The 18,971-nt window shown below is 36.2% G+C and overlaps 2 protein-coding genes and 1 long non-coding RNA gene across 5 annotated transcripts in view; 1 reads left to right on the top strand and 2 right to left on the bottom strand.

The window, feature by feature from the left end:
* Positions 1-12,030, top strand: part of LOC148905517 (uncharacterized) — a 13,593-nt gene extending 1,563 nt beyond the window's left edge. Inside the window, exons 2-3 of the long non-coding RNA XR_016121729.1 lie at positions 4,772-5,215; positions 10,942-12,030. This is a non-coding gene — a long non-coding RNA (uncharacterized LOC148905517). The remainder of the gene's footprint in view (positions 1-4,771; positions 5,216-10,941) is intronic.
* On the bottom strand, positions 3,566-15,209 carry LOC116304217 (endothelin-converting enzyme 1). Its single transcript, XM_089040097.1, has 18 exons — positions 15,039-15,209; positions 13,522-13,767; positions 12,024-12,089; positions 10,710-10,814; positions 10,169-10,303; positions 9,656-9,780; positions 9,344-9,560; positions 8,789-8,887; positions 7,886-7,966; positions 7,571-7,671; positions 7,348-7,406; positions 6,279-6,330; positions 5,743-5,810; positions 5,535-5,659; positions 5,301-5,366; positions 4,790-4,885; positions 4,594-4,670; positions 3,566-3,782 (listed from the first exon to the last, which is right to left on the bottom strand). Exons 1-18 carry the CDS (start codon positions 15,207-15,209, stop codon positions 3,683-3,685), a joined length of 1,989 nt encoding a protein of 662 aa, XP_088896223.1. The 3' UTR covers positions 3,566-3,682.
* The window catches only part of LOC116304224 (endothelin-converting enzyme 1), a 13,938-nt gene continuing 10,048 nt past the window's right edge, over positions 15,082-18,971 (bottom strand). For 2 of the 3 annotated variants that reach the window (XM_089040098.1, XM_089040099.1), the window contains exons 11-16: positions 18,832-18,932; positions 18,213-18,271; positions 17,542-17,593; positions 17,292-17,359; positions 17,082-17,206; positions 15,082-15,223 (exon numbers count right to left, since the gene is read on the bottom strand). In XM_089040098.1, coding sequence (XP_088896224.1) covers positions 15,212-15,223; positions 17,082-17,206; positions 17,292-17,359; positions 17,542-17,593; positions 18,213-18,271; positions 18,832-18,932 — 417 coding nt within the window. In that variant the 3' untranslated portion in view covers positions 15,082-15,211. Of the gene's footprint in view, positions 15,224-17,081; positions 17,207-17,291; positions 17,360-17,541; positions 17,594-18,212; positions 18,326-18,831; positions 18,933-18,971 lie in introns of those variants that run through there. The other variant, XM_089040101.1, reaches the window with a different exon arrangement.

Raw genomic sequence — 18,971 nt, 5'->3', positions numbered from 1 at the left:
TGAAAACCCAAGTTACAATCAAATTTGCAACTGAATTCAAGAAAAGGGGTGTTGAACAATTGTTCCAGGTGATTTTAGACGTTTTAAACTAAACTTTAGATAGAAAAAATTGCATTCTTCCAGCACAGTTATTCACAGTCTCGATTTTACCTCACATTTATAAAAGCGATTTTTTGCATGTGGCCATTCTCCAATTTTTACAAAACTCAAGCTGTACAATGTTCAAATGATAGAATAACACGAACTACAAAAATTAGTTTGGGTTTTTCCACAGGCCTTATGAAAACGTTATGCGAAGTTGGAAAAATTTGCCATGTAAATATGCAAATTAGCAGTTTGTTTACATCTCCACACCACAGATCACGGCCGCGAAAAAAGTCATCTAAAATAGTTTTAACAGCTTATTAATCCACACATTAGCCTATCTAAGGACTATCTAAGCATGATTGGCCTCTGTTATTATTTTTAACGATTATTTGTTGAAGTTAAGCCTACACTTTCGGTGTTGAAGACACTCAGCTTGCTTGCCTCGGTGGCATTCCATCGGTGCGTAGTAAACTTAGTAATCATAAATGACTGTTAACATGCTCTATAAACGTTACTATTCCTCACTAGTGGTATCCAGCTTATCACATAGTATTTTCACATACTGAGTATGCTTGAAAGTTTGCATTACTTTGTAAATAAGCAGGGATCAAACCTGTCAAAGCGGATTATGTGAGCTGATGGCGTGACAAACGACAGTTTGCGCGGAGCCGGACGTGACGTCGTTTGGTACAGTACGCTTTTTATTGCCTGAACATCTTGTGATTTGGCATAAACTAAAGAGAATCACTCGTTATCAAGACTCTCTATGAGCTTTCAATGATATTGTTCTTTACGACAAAAAGACCCCGATTTGAATAAGGCTGCGTTCATATTGTATGGCAGAAGGGGCGGGGGCAGATGAAATCTTTAAATGACAAAACAATTCTTAAGACCACCCAAAAGTCCCCCATTTCTCTGAAAAAAGGTTTTCAACCTACCTACCCCCCCCCCCCTTTTTATTGGTAAAACATTTTCCGATCCCCCCTAAATTTCATCTGCCCCCCCCCCCCCCCCCCCCCTTCACCACCGCTCTCTGCCATACATTATGAACGCATCCTAATGTTCAGACATCAAAGAACTAGTTTATATAACAAGTTAACTGGAATCATCGAACCACATCCCACATCGATTTGCAATCAAGTAGCTTGCGTCCCTCGTGTTGTTCGACTTAACAAAGTCAATTCTTCCATTCGTAAGATAACTTCACTCCCCAAGACTATTTCTATATGTGTAAGGGACTGGTCATAAAGTATGGGGGGTTGGGGGGGTTGGGGGGCAAAATCAGGGGATGGGTCACATAATTTTGAACTCCTTAAAAGGGGTGGGCTGTTGATAAAATTTGACAACTAAAATGGGTGGGCCTGCAATTTTGCTTCTAAATCATCAGGATTTTCAGCATCATTTTATGTGGGCCACGATAAAGAACACTGATTCTATTCTGATTTTGCCCACCCCTACCCCCCCTATATTTTATGACCAGTCCCTAATCAATGATGTAGTAGCGTCAAGCTTGCACAATTTCATGACTGAGCACTGCGCAAGTAGTCATGGCGTCGTATAGACCGTATATATTAGTCAATGTAATGCTAGCAATCCACCAACCTTCCTGAACCAACAGTAAGAAAAACACCAGTCTCTTTTAACACAGTTTTCGATCCACTTTTGCTCAAACCCCACTCTGCTTTTGGATTCCTTTTGACATCGGCTTTGTGCTGAGAAAGAGTTACGGGTACAGAACATTTCACTGATGTCCGTTTCCAGCTGACGCCCAAACGCACGGTGATTCCGACAGATTGCAAGGTTGTCTATGTTTCTAGAGGGCTCAAAAATACATAGTCTTGCGAGAATTAATTCGACCTCGGTTTCAACTTCAACTATACTAAAACATCGTTTGTCCTCAGCGATATCCCGTTTACATCTTGTCAAAGGAACGTTAGTGACAGATCTACTTCTTTCTTCTGGGTCAAACCCACAATGACCACCAATGATAGCTTGAAAGGAACATGATTCACGAGCCTCCATAATTGATGCTCACCATAATTAACAAATTTCTATACTGACTATGAACACTTTGTTAAAAGCTGCTTTTATTTTTGTCTACCTGGAAATGTACAACAAATTTTTGGAATTTGATTGAAACTATCAAATTCCTGGACATTTCGGCCACACACGCGTCATGTTCAGATCACAGTTCTATCAAATCGCACTATCGACATAAAATGTTATATATATATATATACTTTAAAATGTATTTTCTTTTTTCTCATAGTCTTATATCAGATTTACGCTTCCACGAAACCAGGCGAGTTTATCATACATTCGATCTATTGTACAGCCATGAAGCTAGTGGGGTAGGGGAGTGGGAATTGTATATCAGGCTACAACTGCACTCATTATACATGTAACCAATTTTAAACATGACTTCGATCAAGCAAGAAAACATATGACAGCTAAAAAAAACAAATCTTGATAATGAGTGATTCTCTTTAGTCTATACAAAATCACAAGATGTTCAGGCAATAAAAAGCGTACTGTACCAAACGACGTCACGTCCGGCTCCGCGCAAACTGTCGTTTGTCACGCCATCAGCTCACATAATCCGCTTTGACAGGTTTGATCCCTGCTTATTTACAAAGTAATGCAAACTTTCAAGCATACTCAGTATGTGAAAATACTATGTGATAAGCTGGATACCACTAGTGAGGAATAGTAACGTTTATAGAGCATGTTAACAGTCATTTATGATTACTAAGTTTACTACGCACCGATGGAATGCCACCGAGGCAAGCAAGCTGAGTGTCTTCAACACCGAAAGTGTAGGCTTAACTTCAACAAATAATCGTTAAAAATAATAACAGAGGCCAATCATGCTTAGATAGTCCTTAGATAGGCTAATGTGTGGATTAATAAGCTGTTAAAACTATTTTAGATGACTTTTTTCGCGGCCGTGATCTGTGGTGTGGAGATGTAAACAAACTGCTAATTTGCATATTTACATGGCAAATTTTTCCAACTTCGCATAACGTTTTCATAAGGCCTGTGGAAAAACCCAAACTAATTTTTGTAGTTCGTGTTATTCTATCATTTGAACATTGTACAGCTTGAGTTTTGTAAAAATTGGAGAATGGCCACATGCAAAAAATCGCTTTTATAAATGTGAGGTAAAATCGAGACTGTGAATAACTGTGCTGGAAGAATGCAATTTTTTCTATCTAAAGTTTAGTTTAAAACGTCTAAAATCACCTGGAACAATTGTTCAACACCCCTTTTCTTGAATTCAGTTGCAAATTTGATTGTAACTTGGGTTTTCACTTGGAGCGAGAATGTTTTTGAAAGCGTAATACGCAGCCGTTTCTTGAGCAATTTTTAGACCGACACGGGGTGAAATCGTTTTTTTTCAAAAAATCCGGATTTTTTACGTAGATCGAAAAACCGACCCCAGTACGTTCATAAACTCATCAAACAGTGTCTACAGACCAAAAATGAAGGACTTTTATTTTTTTGATTGTGGCCGCCCCGTGCTCGATATTTCTGGACAGTCGCTCTTAAATGACCGTCGTGAACAAGCTTAAACCAGGAACTCGTTTGTCCAGATTTACCAGATTGCACACTTGTCCACAGGATTCATGCCACTGTTTGGTTTACACTTAAAAACTTCAGAAAACTTCTCGAAGTTGGACAGTGGACCAAGAATTCTATCAACAAAATAATAAAATGATTAGACATAACCAAGGACCGTGGACCACTTTAAAACACGGGGGGGGGGGAGACTAGTATGGGAAAAAGTGAGGGGGCGGCTAAGATTGGAAAATAGGAAAATTGGAAAATATAAGAAACTATAGTATGGGAAAAGGTAAAGAGAAGGGGGGGGGGGGTCTATTGCCACCCAGCTCTCCCCTCTGCCCCCCTCCCCCCAGTCTGCGCGGTCCCTGATAACTCTAGTTAATTAATTTTTTTTTATGGCATAATGGGTGCACAAGGATACGTACTCAATAAATTACTTAGGAATTTGAGGGTATTGGTGTGCGAGACGGTGAGAGACTGCTGGGATCATTGTTTTACGCAGTTCACACATGTGCGCTGCTCTCACTCGGCTTTGGTAGTGTATTCGATAACAGGACCACCGTCATATTTGCACGAGCAGAGTTAATTCCTTGTTAGCTCTCTGCTGTACATTAAAAAATATTTCCTTCTTCCAATAATATTAACTTTTAAATGTTCCAGTTTCGAGTTCTCTGTTACTCAGGGTCGTTTCCCTAGATTTTGTGTAGAATATTCATTTATTCCAGTGAAGGTCCGTGGAAGTTGAAAGTGTTTCTCAATTGTTGAAGTTGTGCATTCTTTACTTTACGTTTGACATTCGTAGATATTTTGAAGTTGAAATCATGCTAGCCCTGAGTAAATGACTCTGTAACCAAGGAACACAGCGGTATTGTATGAATTTGATAAAGGTGTATAGTTGCAATTCGATCTGGGGTCGCATTGGTGAAAAGCGAGCTATATTACCTGTATTTTCCCGTGGAATGGACGTCAGTGTACAACTGACTGTAAGCACCTTCCTTGCTATACACACTACACCAAGACTAAAGTGGGGGAAAAAACACCAATAAGCACACAAGTTGCTTTCATGAGTAGGAAATTTAGTAATTGATTTTTTTTTTTTTTTTTTTTTCATTCCTTATAGACTGTTGCAGTTTTCTACCTGAGCAAATCCCAAGAAAAAGAGTTGGTTAGGGTTGAGGTAAAGACCAGGCAGGATTTTTTCGGTACCGTGTTCCTTTGTCCATCGCTGGTAAGCCTATGGAGGAATACAAAAACGATGATATGCATGGATGGATGACTGCATGGATGGATGACTGTATGGATGCATGGATGCATGGATGCATGGATGCATGGATGCATGGATGCATGGATGCATGGATGCATGGATGCATGGATGCATGGATGCATGGATGCATGGATGCATGGATGCATGGATGCATGGATGCATTCCGGCAGGAATCTTATCTGGGTTACATTGCTGGGCAGCGCACGTCACCCGTGCATCCCAAATATGTCAGGGTGGCTGGATGGCAAGTTTGTTGAAGGATGGATGAATTGGTGGCTAGATGGATCAATGGGTCGAAAGGTACACGTATGGATAGATAGATAGATGTGTGCTATCATGAATTGGTGGATATATGAAATATTTATATTATGTTATTTCTACTAACGTCATATGCCAGTTTAATGCCACCGTTGTCTGCGATATTTTCGTTCAACGTCATATTTCCATTTGCCTATAAACATAGAAATGAAGTAAGACAGGCAATTTAAAGTAGAAATTCAAATGTATATATGCATGAATTCTGCAGATAAAATGTATATATGCTGATCTCGATTTTATTTCTGTAACATTTGCAGCAACGCTGCTCGTCTTGAGCATAAGTTGAATCGTGAAAACTTACATATTTATCAAATATTTTATACTTGTTGTACTGTTTGACAAAACACTTTGATTTGGAAAGGAAGGCTTCTGCAGAAGTATTTGACCACCAATTTTTACAATCGCCATTCTTGTCATACAAACGACCTAGAAATAATGAAATGATGTTTTGTGACATGGATGCTTGCATAGAGGACTTGGTATCATACTTATTACTTTTCTGATCTTACCTGTTCCATCGAAAGCATGTGTGATTTCATGGCCAATAACCACACCTATACCACCATAATTGATGGACCTAACAAAATAGACATTTTGAGAAGTTTCCGCGCGATTTGAGAAGAGCGGAGTTTATAAAAAGCCCACTAAACGGCCTCAAATTGCGCCAAAACTTCGCCAGAAGAGTAAACAATTTCAAGAAAATAAATAAGAAAATTAGCAGTAGCAGTAGCAGTAGCAGTAGCAGTAGCAGTAGCAGTAGCAGTAGCAGTAGCAGTAGCAGTAGCAGTTGCAGTAGCAGTAGCAGTAGCAGTAGCAGTAGCAGTAGCAGTAGCAGTAGCAGTAGCAGTAGCAGTAGCAGTAGAGTAGCCGAATAGCAGTAGCAGTAGCAGTAGCAGTAGAAGTGAGAAGAAGAAGAAGAAGAAAAAAAGCCAAGAAGAAGAAAAGGAGGAGAGGCCAGGATGAAGAGATAAGAGGACTGGTAGAGTGAAATAGAAGAAGAAGGAAACGGTGTACGATATCAAAAACGAAGAGACGTTTAAGTTACCTCAGATAATCTGGGCTGTAATACGGTTTTTGCAGAATTCCAGCAAGGAAACCTAGAATATTGAACCAGAATATTAATTAGCACTCAACAGTATCATAGTCCTTGTTATCGCAGATTATATGTTTTCTTTTTCACCCAACTGTGATCCGGTCAAAAGACACTATTTTTACTATAAGCCATTATTTAGTTTTATGAATCTATATTTCCAATAATCTAGTAATATTTCGTGTATCCAAAGGAATGTTCTTCCCTAGTTGAGTATTTACAAGGAATGCGTAAACAAATTACAAATTTCCTTAGATTATTGGATGAGTAATATTTATGGAAGCTAGTTCGGTAAACGTATTAGTAATATCCGTATTTGGGACATCATGGCTAGTCAGCCTAGGGCGTAGAATACGTGGGACTCGTAAGTTCCCAAGAATGCAGGACTTCTCATAAAAGTACTAGACCGCAACTAATCTTAAGTCAGTGCACAGGGAGCCCGGCTTTGGAATCTGTACATGAATAAATAAATCAATAAAGTGCTTTGGGTTTCCTGTGTTGAGATTTGAAACAAGACGCCAATGATAAATAAGTCAATAAAGTGCTTTGGGTTTCCTGTATTGAGATTTGGTAACTTGATAGCAGATTAATGTAAGTAATTCGAGAGCAGCTTATAATTCAAATTTAATTTTTTTTTGTAAATGTAAAATTGTGGTTTGAATTCAATAAATTTTTTTATCAAACCACTCCAATCCTTATTCATTACTGTGCGCCTTGCCGCCGGTTGCACAAGTATCCCCGTATTATTGTAAAAAACACAATGTAAAGGTTTAAGAAGATATAACTAGCTAAAAACTAGTGTGGGCTGCGTCGGTGTTTCTAATGAAACAGTAATGATGAAAAGGTAAATTATACACCGTGAAAAGATGAAAAAACTTACTGACGTTTCGGACGCTAGTCCTTCGTCGGAGTAAAAGAGCTCGTCAGTAAGTTTTTTCATCTTTTCACGGTGTATAATTTACCTTTTCATCATTACTGTAAAGGTTTAAGGTTAAATAATAAAATTCACTTCCCAATTACTTACCTATTGCGTTCAGGAAAGGAGCGTAGAAAGCATTGACTTTAAAAGGACCCTTAGTCCATCTTGAAAAATAGAAATGAAACAATACATTAGAAAAATGCTAAAAAGGTAGGGGACCAGGACCAGGACCAGGACCTAGACTCGGATAGAATCAGCCTCAGGTCTAGTTCCATTTCTCGATTTATTTGTAAACGTAAATGAATCCAATGACAAAGGCTTTTCTTACTCTTTTTTGTCCACTGGACGCTCAAACTTTTTTAAAGTTCTCATTCTGAAAAAATGATTGGCGGCTTTGATGTTGTCCATAAGGCTGTCTGTTACGCTAAGCTGAAGGATAACAAAGATAATAATAAATATAGCCATCATGTCTCTCTAAACTCCAAGAGGATTTCCTCTCAGGTTTTCTCTTTCTCCGCAAACTCTAATTAACTCAATAAATTCCAGTCATGTTCATCTTGAAAAGCAGCCCAGAGGTTGTTTCAGGGTTCGATGAAATTTGAATATTTCCTAGCTACGCTAAAAAGATAACAATTATAATTACCGAATCATACTGTGCCTTTAGTTTCGCAGGATCCTTGATGGAAGCTGGATATCCAATTTCCTCAACTGTGATTGCCAAAGCCTATCAAAGAATAGCATTTTATAGACAACGGAGAGGTAAAAGCTTGAGATAGAGGAATAGAAGCTAGATGATATTAGATGCATAACAGTAAGCTTCAGCATAAGTAATCTTTGCATGGCTCGGAGTGGACCGTCCTTGCCTATCAAAGTATATCATTTTAAAGCAAACGAAGAGGGAAAAGCTTGGTGTAGCTTGAGATAGAGGAATAGAAGCTAGATGATATAAGATACATAACAATAAGCTTCAGCATGGGTAATCTTTGCATGGCTTGGAGTGGACCGTCCTTGCCTATCAAAGTATAGCATTCTAAAGAAAACAGAGGGAAAAGCTTGGTGTAGCTTGAGAGGAGTATAGAAACTATATTTAGAAAACTCATTAATAATTCATGAGGAAAACACAATAGAAATCATGACCATGAAGGTGATTTTATATCTGATATAGATTCGTCTTCATTTGCATAAACTTTAACTTGGATTTTCTCTATCATACTTGGTTCATTTCGTAAAGAATTCAGTACAATATGAGAACATACATCATGAGTTTTCTAAGCTGTTCAATAAACTCGCAGATCGTGTTTTATCGGGTCTAAAACCACTCGGCTACGCCTCGTGTTTTATACCCGATAAAACACTCTTGCTCGTTTATTAAACAGTACATAATGTGATTTATAACAATAAACTTCAGCATGGGTAAATCTTCACATGGATCGGAATGGACCGTCCATCTATAACAAATATAGACTGCAGAATAGCTTCTTTGCCTTTCCGGGTCTTACGGTACTTATGTCTACTATCTTCTACTATTGTTACAATACTTTGATACCTTTTCCTTCGCCTTCCCCTGAGTTTCTTTGTCCATCCAAGTTTGACTTGATAGTTTCTGGATGAATGAAGTTCGAACGTTTTCAATCATGTCTTTGATCTGCAATGAAAGAGTCTGTATCTGAAATAATTGTTTTGGTTTGTGACTTGAATATTATGGTAATGAGGTAGAGTCAAGGAAACATGATAGTAAAAATAAAACAATAAAAAAAAAAAAAAAGCAAGAAAACAAAGATAAAACACCATTTCGTACGCGCTCTTTCATTATAGATTGCCCCAATAACAACAGCAATCAGATTCCATCATTCTTGTGGTATCGGGTAAGCACCTCATGTGAGTGGACTTCGTTAGGTCTTGCCGTCAATCCTATCGCTTTTCTTTCTGGTTTTCGTCCCTACGCAAAACGTAGCCAGCTAAATTCATGTTCCACTTAGTTAGCTTTGGCCTTACTTACCGCATCGGCCAGGAGGGTGTAATTGAGAGTAGTCATTGATTCTAGTGGTATGCCTTGCTCTCAAACTACTCTATATTAATACAAAATTACGTAATACTATACCTGAACTTTAGCTTCATCATAAAAACGGACATCCACAAAGAGTAGGCCGAGTGGCATGTCAAAGGGATCTAACATTGCATTGATGCACTGCTTCCATCGTGGTATGTTGGTGCTTGTTAAAAGATCGCCATTTGCAGGTCGGTATAGATCGGGAAGACCACCAACGTAATGACGGACAACTTGCCACATGATGTAGTCAGCTATAAGTGTGTGATTTCTATGAAAAGTAAAAAGCAAAAAGATAAGTACCTCAGAGGATAAAACAATGATGGATGGATGGAAAGATGCATGGATCGATGTAATATAACTCACGTTTTGTTATACAAAAGACTAATCTCCTTCAAAAAGACTTTATGTTTAGGAACATCAAGCATTTTTTCATTTCCAGTTAACTGTCTGTCAAACAGAACATCCAAAACCTCCTTAAGCACAGGCCACTAAAACAAAAGAGAAGAACTGTTAATTGAGGCATGTGTAATCAAAAACAGTTCTGTTACTTTAGTCTTTAAAATAACATGAAACAACGATTTGCTTGCCTCCTCCTGACAACAATTATAATTATTTGCAGGTTATACTTTCAATATGGATAAAGTCAAGAACCCTTAAATTTTGACAACACTTTTGCAGCAATTTAGTCACATACTAAATTAAAACGAGTATATAGTGGATCGGCGGTAGCAATATTCATTGAACTGAGCTGTAAGTGCTCAGTCAAAATTCGAATCTTAAAAGGGGCAAGAGAAATAAATAAACAACTCTTTTCGAAACAAGAATGGCACTTAATGGCACAGTAATGATTGCTCCATCTATCCAGTAGTAATTTACCGGAAACCCAGTCACTCTGCTAAGCCTAGAAAGAGTTATTGTCCAATCGTCTGTATTTCTTCTGCTTCTAGTTGATGTGGCAATGGTTTTGATATAATCAGTTAAAGCAGCATCGAGGCTCTTGCCACTCACAATCTAAAAGTATTCAAAAAGAAGTCGTTCATGTCAAGACAATCCAGATAGTGTCATTCACAAAGTAAGAAAATGCCGATGCCAATGCCGATGCCGATGCCGATGCCAATGCCGATGCCGATGCCGATGCCGATGCCGATGCCGATGCCGATGCCGATGCCGATGCCGATGCCGATGCTGATGCCGATGCCGATGCCGATGCCGATGCTGATGCTGATGCTGATGCTGATGCTGATGCTGATGCATGAAGTTGTTGTTGTTGTTGGTGGTGGTCACGTTGATAATGATGAACAGTGTATATGATGATGAAAAATATGAAAGCTACTTATGACGCCATAAGCGATAAAGGATAAATGATATTAATGAAAAAAATGAACATTGATAGTGATACCTATAAACAAAAACATACCTTTGCCAGTCTTACTTCGAAGTCATATATTGCCTCCATTTTAGTGTTTGGCGCATTAAATATTTGGCTCACAACTTTCATGTAGTTTTTGTAATCTTTGCGTTTCTGGGAAAGAGGATGAAAACTGATATTCACATGAACGTGGATATACAATAAGGTTGTTTTTTAGTAGTTCAATCTACCGGCTTCACTATTTAAACTTATTCTTATTCTAAATACTTATGCATAATAGATAAACTTCAAAGAAGAGCACTGAGGAAGAGAAAATTTACGGGAGATCGACTTGAGAAGGCAATGAGGCAAAGAGAAATCTGTGTTATGAATGAAAGTGCATGCTAAAGAGAAACATCAAGAAGTCATGCCTGATTACACATGTAATGATATAGGACTTTTTCTAGGGGAGGATATGCTAAGGCACATTAGTGAGGCAGTGGGAATCAACAAAGAAGATCCAAGAAACATCATGAACACCAAGACCAAATGGAACTTTGTGGAACTTTCCTTGCGCTAAAGTGGGATGTTAAGGATGTAGTGTAGGATGTGTATAAGTAAATGAATCCGGTCTCCACTAATTGATCAGTCGTTTTTAGCGCGTTGAAGATGTTTTTAAAAGGAATTTAGCCTCATAATCACAATCATGACGAAGTTAACTAAATCTAACAAAATACTTATACAGAGTACGTAATACTAGGAATAGGCCTTACCCATTTATTTATGCTTCCAAGTGTGTCACACACAGACAATTAAAAAGTGTTTTATAAATAGGTGCCTCTTTGCTAATTTTATATAAAGATTAGAATATCTAGCTTATATAAATGTATTTTATATTGAGAAATCTTAGGGTTTAATTACATAGTTCAGTAGTATTTATATTTCTTTATTATATTTTACACTTTAACGTTTGTTTAAAGAATTGTAATAAACACTATTTATTTATTATTTATTTATATATAAACGTTTAGCTCCGACATTTTTACCCTAGAGTTTACATACTGACCAGGAATTGAAGACCAAGCGAAGCCTACACTGAAGACATGCATTATTGAAATGTCAATCTTAGTCCATGACTTCATACGAGAATCTGACGAATCAGCAAACGTAGAACATTTTTGCTGACTATCAATTCGTGGCCACCCTCTTGGTCCTTCTTTCTTGTATTATTCATATTCATATTATTTATATCTTTAGCTTGTTTGCTATCATTGTTTGTTATTGCTGAGAAATTTTGAAGGCCAATGAAGTTCTTAAAAGGAAAAGAAAAAAGAAAAAAAAGAGAGAGTGGCCAAAACGTCCTAGAGCTAGCATTTATTTTACCTTTTCACTGTCTTCGTCTAGATCCAAATAGTCCCTCTTGGTAAGTCCTAAGGCTGACTCTTTTAACTGAAATAAAATGTGATGCAAGGAAATTGGATAAAAATCAAAGAAGGAAAGCTAAAAGTAGGAAGAAAGGAGGGGTGAGGTTTGATCGATGCATGTTTTTAGTTTAGTTTAGTTTATTTACATTATTAGCGTCTATATATCTGTTACAAATATTTAAGACTGAGTGCTAATAATTATTAATACATTACAAATACACAAATATAAATTTACAATACATTTACAATATTTCATAAGTTATATCAAATTTTTAGAAAAAGAAGAAAATGTAATATGTGTAGATGAGGAATACTTAAGCACATCTTAATATAACGGTGGTTCTATTCTTTATATTAACTAGATATTCATTCAAATGCTGTTATTTCTTTTGCTGAAACAATCATATATATTTTTTGCTACTATTTTTTGTATTGATTTCTTTGGATTTATAATAAAAGCAAATTTTTCTTCGTTTTTCAACCAATTTTCTATGCGTAATTGTGTTATATTTTCAATCTTATCAATAAGATATTTTCTTTCATTATAGTAATTTGGGCATGTTAGTAGGAAGTGTAATTCACTCTCTACTTCAAGTTGGCATATCTGACACACTCTTTCTTCTGGTTTGGTATATGGTCTTGTATATCTACCTATTTCAATTTGTAAACAATGATCACTTATTCTTAGTTTGGTCAGACTTATTCTGTGTTTAATATTAGTTACCTCTCTTAAGTATTCCTCTCGCTTATAATCTATTTTAAATGTTCTATATGTTCTTAATTTATTTTTCTGTGAATCTTTTCTTCCCGAATCGTTATGTACGTCTGCAAGCCAAATTTGAAATTCTTGATCTTCAATTCTTTGTCTAATGCTTTTCATCAGCTTAGTTAATTGGTAGTCAGTCATTCTCTCACTTGTATTTTGCTGCCATAAATAGCTTAGACCTAACTTATCAAGGGCTAATTTTATTTTCTCTGTCCATCTCGAATTGTTCGAACTCTGTAAGAAACTATCAGCTATTGTCTGATCTGAGAGTTTTGATTTATCAGTATCAGCACGATTCATGTATTTTATCCAAAATTTGATTGCCCTTAATTTTGCGTAAACTCTTATTGTGAAGAGCCCTAATTCTGCTCGGCATGCGTTATTACACGCTTTTTTACTTACTCCTAAAAGCATTTTACCAAATTTTATTTGCACTTTTTCTAGTGGATCTAGATTTAGATTTTTCTTTGTTTCCACACCCCAGACCTCGCTACCATATAACATGTAAGGATGTAAGGAGGATGCATGTAAGGAGCATAAGAGGAAAAGATGAAAGGATAGAATTTGAAAAAAAGGAAGAAAGGATGGAAGAAAGGAAGAAAAGGGAGGAAATAAAATAGGAAAAAGAGGAAGGAGGGAAGAAGGGAGAAGGAAAAAAATAAAGGGAGAGACGAACGAGCTTAATATTTACCATCAGCACATTCACATCAGAGTTTAAGGGTCGCACATCCATGCCAAACAAAGAGTCGATATTCAGTTCACGTGCAGCTCTGCCAATTCGTTGCGCTAGGGTAACTTTTGGGTTGTAGTTCTGTGAAATGCTCCATCCGCCATATTCTTCGATCAAATCTTTGAGGGGCTGTAATCCTAGGGCATCTATTGCGGTGGTGTTCAGGCAAGAGTAGTACATGCGTACCATTTTCATCACAGCGTCGTTCTAAAAAAAACAGAAAGAAATAAATGTCTTACAACTTAATGTAGAGACGTTATTTATCATCCTAAAGTCGGTCTGGATATGGCATTACGGACCGATAAAACTTGTTTAAATTTGTGTAAAGTCATTCTGAAGTGTATACAAGAGGCTACAAGGGACTGAAAATCTCTATTATTCTATATCACATGGCTGTCGCATAAGAAGGGTTCATTTTACTGTTCTTAAAACATTATTATTTAAAAACGATGCGTCACTTTTAAATAAACTTGACCATTCAGCATCTTATAGATTGTTCGTTGCCAAGAAACTGTAAACAATCCGAATAACATTCATTGTTGTCTACAAACTGTCAAAGTCCATTTTTCTCATACTCTGATTGGGCGAGAGGATATTACGTGAACGTGAACAAGTTTCGATATTCTCCCGGTAACGGCTCTCAGCGGGCAACAATTGACCAGTGATCGTTGACCAGTAATAACAATAGCGGAAGTGATTTCCCCAGAAATGTAAGTCTAAACTTTTAAAAATCAAATAATTAACAAACAAAAAAAAAATTGCTTCGTGTTCTTTGACAGTTTGTACATAACAAAATACTTATTGACTGGAACCTCGGGAAGGCAGTGGGTTTTGTGGTCCCGAGACGGCGAAGATTCCCGAGGTGAACCACAAAACACATTCTTATATAGCTACGAAATTTTCCGATATAACGAACACATTCTCATTGGTTGGAAGATGACCAGGTGACACTAGTTAAATCTAAATGTATCCCGACTGGGAAATAAGTTACTAATTTCCCGCACGTGAAATAAGTTCCACGTGACGATAACAGATGAAAAAGTGCACTTGACCAGAACGTTAAAATCGCTGATGGCGTGATATTTTGCACCAATCAAGAAAAACAGAGCGGGAGCAGATATATTGCTTGAATTTTCAGTACAAATGGAACTCGAAGCGAAACAATAGAGATTTTCCAGTGTTTCTACAGAGAAATTACAGACTTTTATCGAGAAAAAGAATTCGGAAAATACGAAAAAAAAAACGACTAAAAATGCTACTCTCCTCGCTTTTTGGTAGAGAAATACAAGACCCTATGTGAGTTGTATTAGTAAAATTATGGTCAGTTTTCATGCATTATTAACTTGCTAAATAAAGTTATTATTTTGTAAACTGCGATTTCCCCTCAAAATGCGCAAAGCTTTCCCCTCCCCCAGAACCTACAAATTATGAATGGTCCCTTATGTATGATTAAAAAACATAGAGGTATTGTATTCTACCTTTGGATAATTCAGACGAGCCCATTCCAAAGTTTTTTTGAGGACGTGGATGTTTTTGTTCCACACGATGCTCCTCGTTGTACGTACGTTGTACTTCAAGGCTTGTCTGCGTTGCCAACCACCACACGCATAGGCATGGAAGTCTTCGCAGGGGTCGACGCTCTTATTCATGTTTAGTGCCATTCCTGTTTTTTATTCAAATAAACAAACACACACAAAGACATGGATTAATTAATGGCATGAATTGCACAAAGAAAACCACAAAGGGACAGGTCTGCTTTTGCAGGAGACAATATTTTGATAAATTTTTAATAACTATAATTATATCAAATTTTACTAGTCATAGTAATGTTTGAAATATCCATATTTATTCTAATTTATACTTACATTTGTAAATTATCTATTATATATTCATTGTTTACAGGGCCCCTCTGGATATCAGCCAGGTAGCTGAATGGGCCACCCTGTCTAATTAAAGTCTTTGATTGATTGGTAATATCTCTAGTCAAAGCATTTAAGAAATGTTTATACAGCGCAATGAACCAGATGCAACCCAGCTTGGAATTAATAAAAAAATTATGTTAAAAAACAACAACAACAGCAACAACAAGAAAAAAACTTTACAAAATGCCAAAGCTTAAAGCAAAGCCAATGACTCAAACTTAAGTTTAATTCTTTTAAATTGCATATATTAATATAGTTTCTTGGTCTCTCAAAAGTATACTCACGGAATTTGGTTTCACTTCGGGCTAGAAGGGCTAAAAAATGTCTCATTTTCTCAAGATATGATTTTTTAAATATTCATGAAGCCGCAATTTTGATACTATTTTTAGAAACAACTGACGGCTTCATGAATATTCAAAAAATCATATCTTTTGGTTCCCATATCAGAAATGAACAAGTTTTGCATTTTTGGACTCCTCGTGTGCAGTTCTTTCAAATGAGCTAGTTAGAATTTTTCATTGAGGAGTATTTCGATTTTCCGCTAAAATTGATGACGTCATTTTCCCGCCAAAAATGTCGAAATTCAAAAAAGTAAAACGATAGAGTTGTGAGATTTGTTAAACTCTTCAACGTTACCAAGTTCCAAGAAATTTTAATGAAATGCAAAAAAGTTTTTCCAAAATGAGACACTTTTTAGCCCTTCTCGGCCCGACGTGTCTTTTTTTTTAACTCGCAAAAAAGGAATATATTTTCTCACTATAACCCTTCTAAATAAGCCTGAAGCGAGATGACGTTTTACTCTCGACTCTATACCATAATAGTTTCTAAAATTCTTTCATATTAAAATTTTTGATTCCTTAGAGAATACAGGCATTACAATCGTAAAAATTGCTTGCGTACCAATAAGCCCTTTGTAGCTCAGTAATCACGTGCTTATTAATTTTCTTTTCTTTTTTTTTATTATTTTTATTTTTATTATTTTATTCATTTTTTTATCTTAACATATTAACTCTCTGTGTTCGCTCCAAGAGTTATGCTCATCGTGGAAGATTGCACAGAACATAATTACAATGCTTTTGGAGTTTTTAGGAAAAATAAAAATAAAAATAAGTAAAGAAATATATTGGAAAGAAAAAACATATATCAAGAGAATATTATTTATTACTTCATATTCTCTTGCATATATATAGAAAAAGTACAATGGAAAAGAAAATATTAATTCATTGAGAGCGAATGAATGAACATCTTGATTCCCATGAGTGAAATATACTGGTGAGCAAACACACTTTCTACAACCTGTTTTGAGAGATCGTAATAGAACTGCATTTCGTACCACACTGGTTACAATATTTACATTCAGTTCTTTACGAGTAGCGAAAAAGAATCACCAATTTAAAAAAGAAAAAACTGTGCTCACTAGTAAAAACATGTGAAAAAAAGCGCTGATACCTTAGTTCGAGAAAAGGATATGCTCTTAACAATAACGTCATCGCGCGTCACGCAACATTAGGCCTTGTAATTTTTTTCCTCCTCTAAAAACGCATTCTTTCGATGTTTGTGCAATATTTCGGAAAAGTTTTGCGTATTTTAAAAACTTACATATTTATCAAATATTTTGTATTTGTTGTACTGTTTGACAAAACACTTTGATTTGGACTCAAACTTTTCTGCAGAGGGAGCTGACCACCATTTTTTAACATTGCCCTTCTTGTCGTAGAAACGACCTACAAAAGATGCCATGAGCTTTTTAGTTATGACACATGTAGAATATTCAGTATTATTATCTTACTTTTGAAGTTCAGATCTTACCTGTTCCATCAAAACCATGCATAATTTCATGACCAATAACCGTACCTATACCACCATAATTTATGTACCTAACAAATGAAGACATTTGAAAAGATATGAGAAGTTAGGTATTGTCTCATTTCGATCCATTATCTTTAATGTACCATTACTCTCACAATCCCAATTGCACTGTTATAGCGTGAGGTAGAAGAAGGAAGAGAAAGAAGCGGAGGGAATACATGGTCGGTTTGCGAGCCAAAACTAAAGTTACCTCGGATAATCAGGGCTGTAATACGGTGGTTGAAGAATTCCAGCCAAAAGAACTATAACAATAAAACTACAACATTAGTACTCAGTATTGTCATATTCCGTAGTACATTAGGATTTCTTGCCCAACACAGTATTACTGCATTAGTATACAAAAAAGGTAAAATAAAAATGGACCTCATCGAACTTGACACCGCGGTCCGGGACTGTACATCGAAGTCAGGCTATCGTGCCTACCTCGCGATAAATATTCATTAAAAGCTATAAAAACTTTTAGAAATATCTGAAGATGAAAATATAAATCCATATATCTAACGTAGTTTTTAAAATAATTTTCTTGAAATTTATCGTGAGCTCGACGCGGTACGGTAGCCTCACTATAATGCACGCTCATTTAGGATACCGTTTAAGTGCGATGATGCTATGTATTAACAACAACATCATCGTTGTTTTTGGTTTAAGGCATCAGGAGGGGATTTGGTCGCCTATAGACCCTAGACGATTAAAAGAAAAAAATTTTTTTTCATGTTCCAATACAACAATGCTAAAAAATATTGTTGAAAACTATGATATGCATACTCTTATGACAAAATACAGTATAGTTCGTGCAAAATTTGAGATAGTTCGTATAGGGGTTCAAATCTCCTCCTAATACCACAACGTCGGAATACTTACCTATTCCATTTTGAAAAGGACTGTAGTAACCATTCACACTGGCAGGACTAAGTACCCATCTTTAAATTATATACAATAAAGAAACAAGGCTGTTTTACGCTTTTTGAACAGACCTAGATCATGGGGATCAAAGGGAACATACTTAGGATGCCTTGACCTAGACCTGGAGTCAGGTAAATTCAAGCTCAATGAAGTAGTTTAAATCTCTATTTAATAAATAGATTTGATGTCAATGAATACAAAGATGAAAAGGCGTTTCTTATTCTTTTTTGTTCACTGGGCGCTCGAACTTTTTTAAAGTTCTCATTCTGAGAATATGATGATTGGCGGCTTTCATGTTCTTACTTTAGTCCTAGACTTAGGTATAATAAACATATAATAATAATAATAATAATAATAATAATAATAATGATAATAATAATTTTAATGTTTCTATAGCGCAAAAATGCATTTAGGTATATGATCTAATGCGCTTTACAAAAAATGGTGAAAAAATGAATAAATAATTATAATATATTGATGATATTTATTGTAAATTCAAGGAATCGATGTTGTTACCTATATTTTTGTCAAATAAATTTTAAATGAATACGTACGATGATGAAAAGGCTTTTCTTACTCTTTTTTGTCCACTGGACGCTCGAATTTTTTTAAAGTTCTCATTCTGAGAAAATGATTGGCAGCTTTCATGTTGTCCATCAGACTGTCTGTTACTTTGAGCTGAAGAGTAACAAAGAAGATAATAACCAATATATCTAT

Source organism: Actinia tenebrosa, unplaced genomic scaffold, assembly GCF_029948245.1.
Source record: "Actinia tenebrosa isolate PJP-AT-01 unplaced genomic scaffold, QUT_ActTen_1.0 PGA_scaffold7__59_contigs__length_16204524, whole genome shotgun sequence".
NCBI classification, from domain to species: Eukaryota; Metazoa; Cnidaria; class Anthozoa; order Actiniaria; family Actiniidae; genus Actinia; species Actinia tenebrosa.
Note: the sequence above shows the minus strand (reverse complement) of the source record. Positions and strands in the feature narration are given on the sequence as shown.

Excerpts from the sequence above, each read along its gene's own strand:
- LOC116304217 (XM_089040097.1), bottom strand. The coding sequence starts at position 15,209 with ATGAATAAGAGCGTCGACCCCTGCGAAGACTTCCATGCCTATGCGTGT. Across the intron at positions 10,304-10,709 it reads TCGAAGTAAGACTGGCAAAG|ATTGTGAGTGGCAAGAGCCT; the intron begins GTATGTTTTTGT and ends GAATACTTTTAG. Across the intron at positions 6,331-7,347 it reads TCCTTTCCTGAACGCAATAG|GTTTCCTTGCTGGAATTCTG; the intron begins GTAAGTAATTGG and ends TCAATATTCTAG.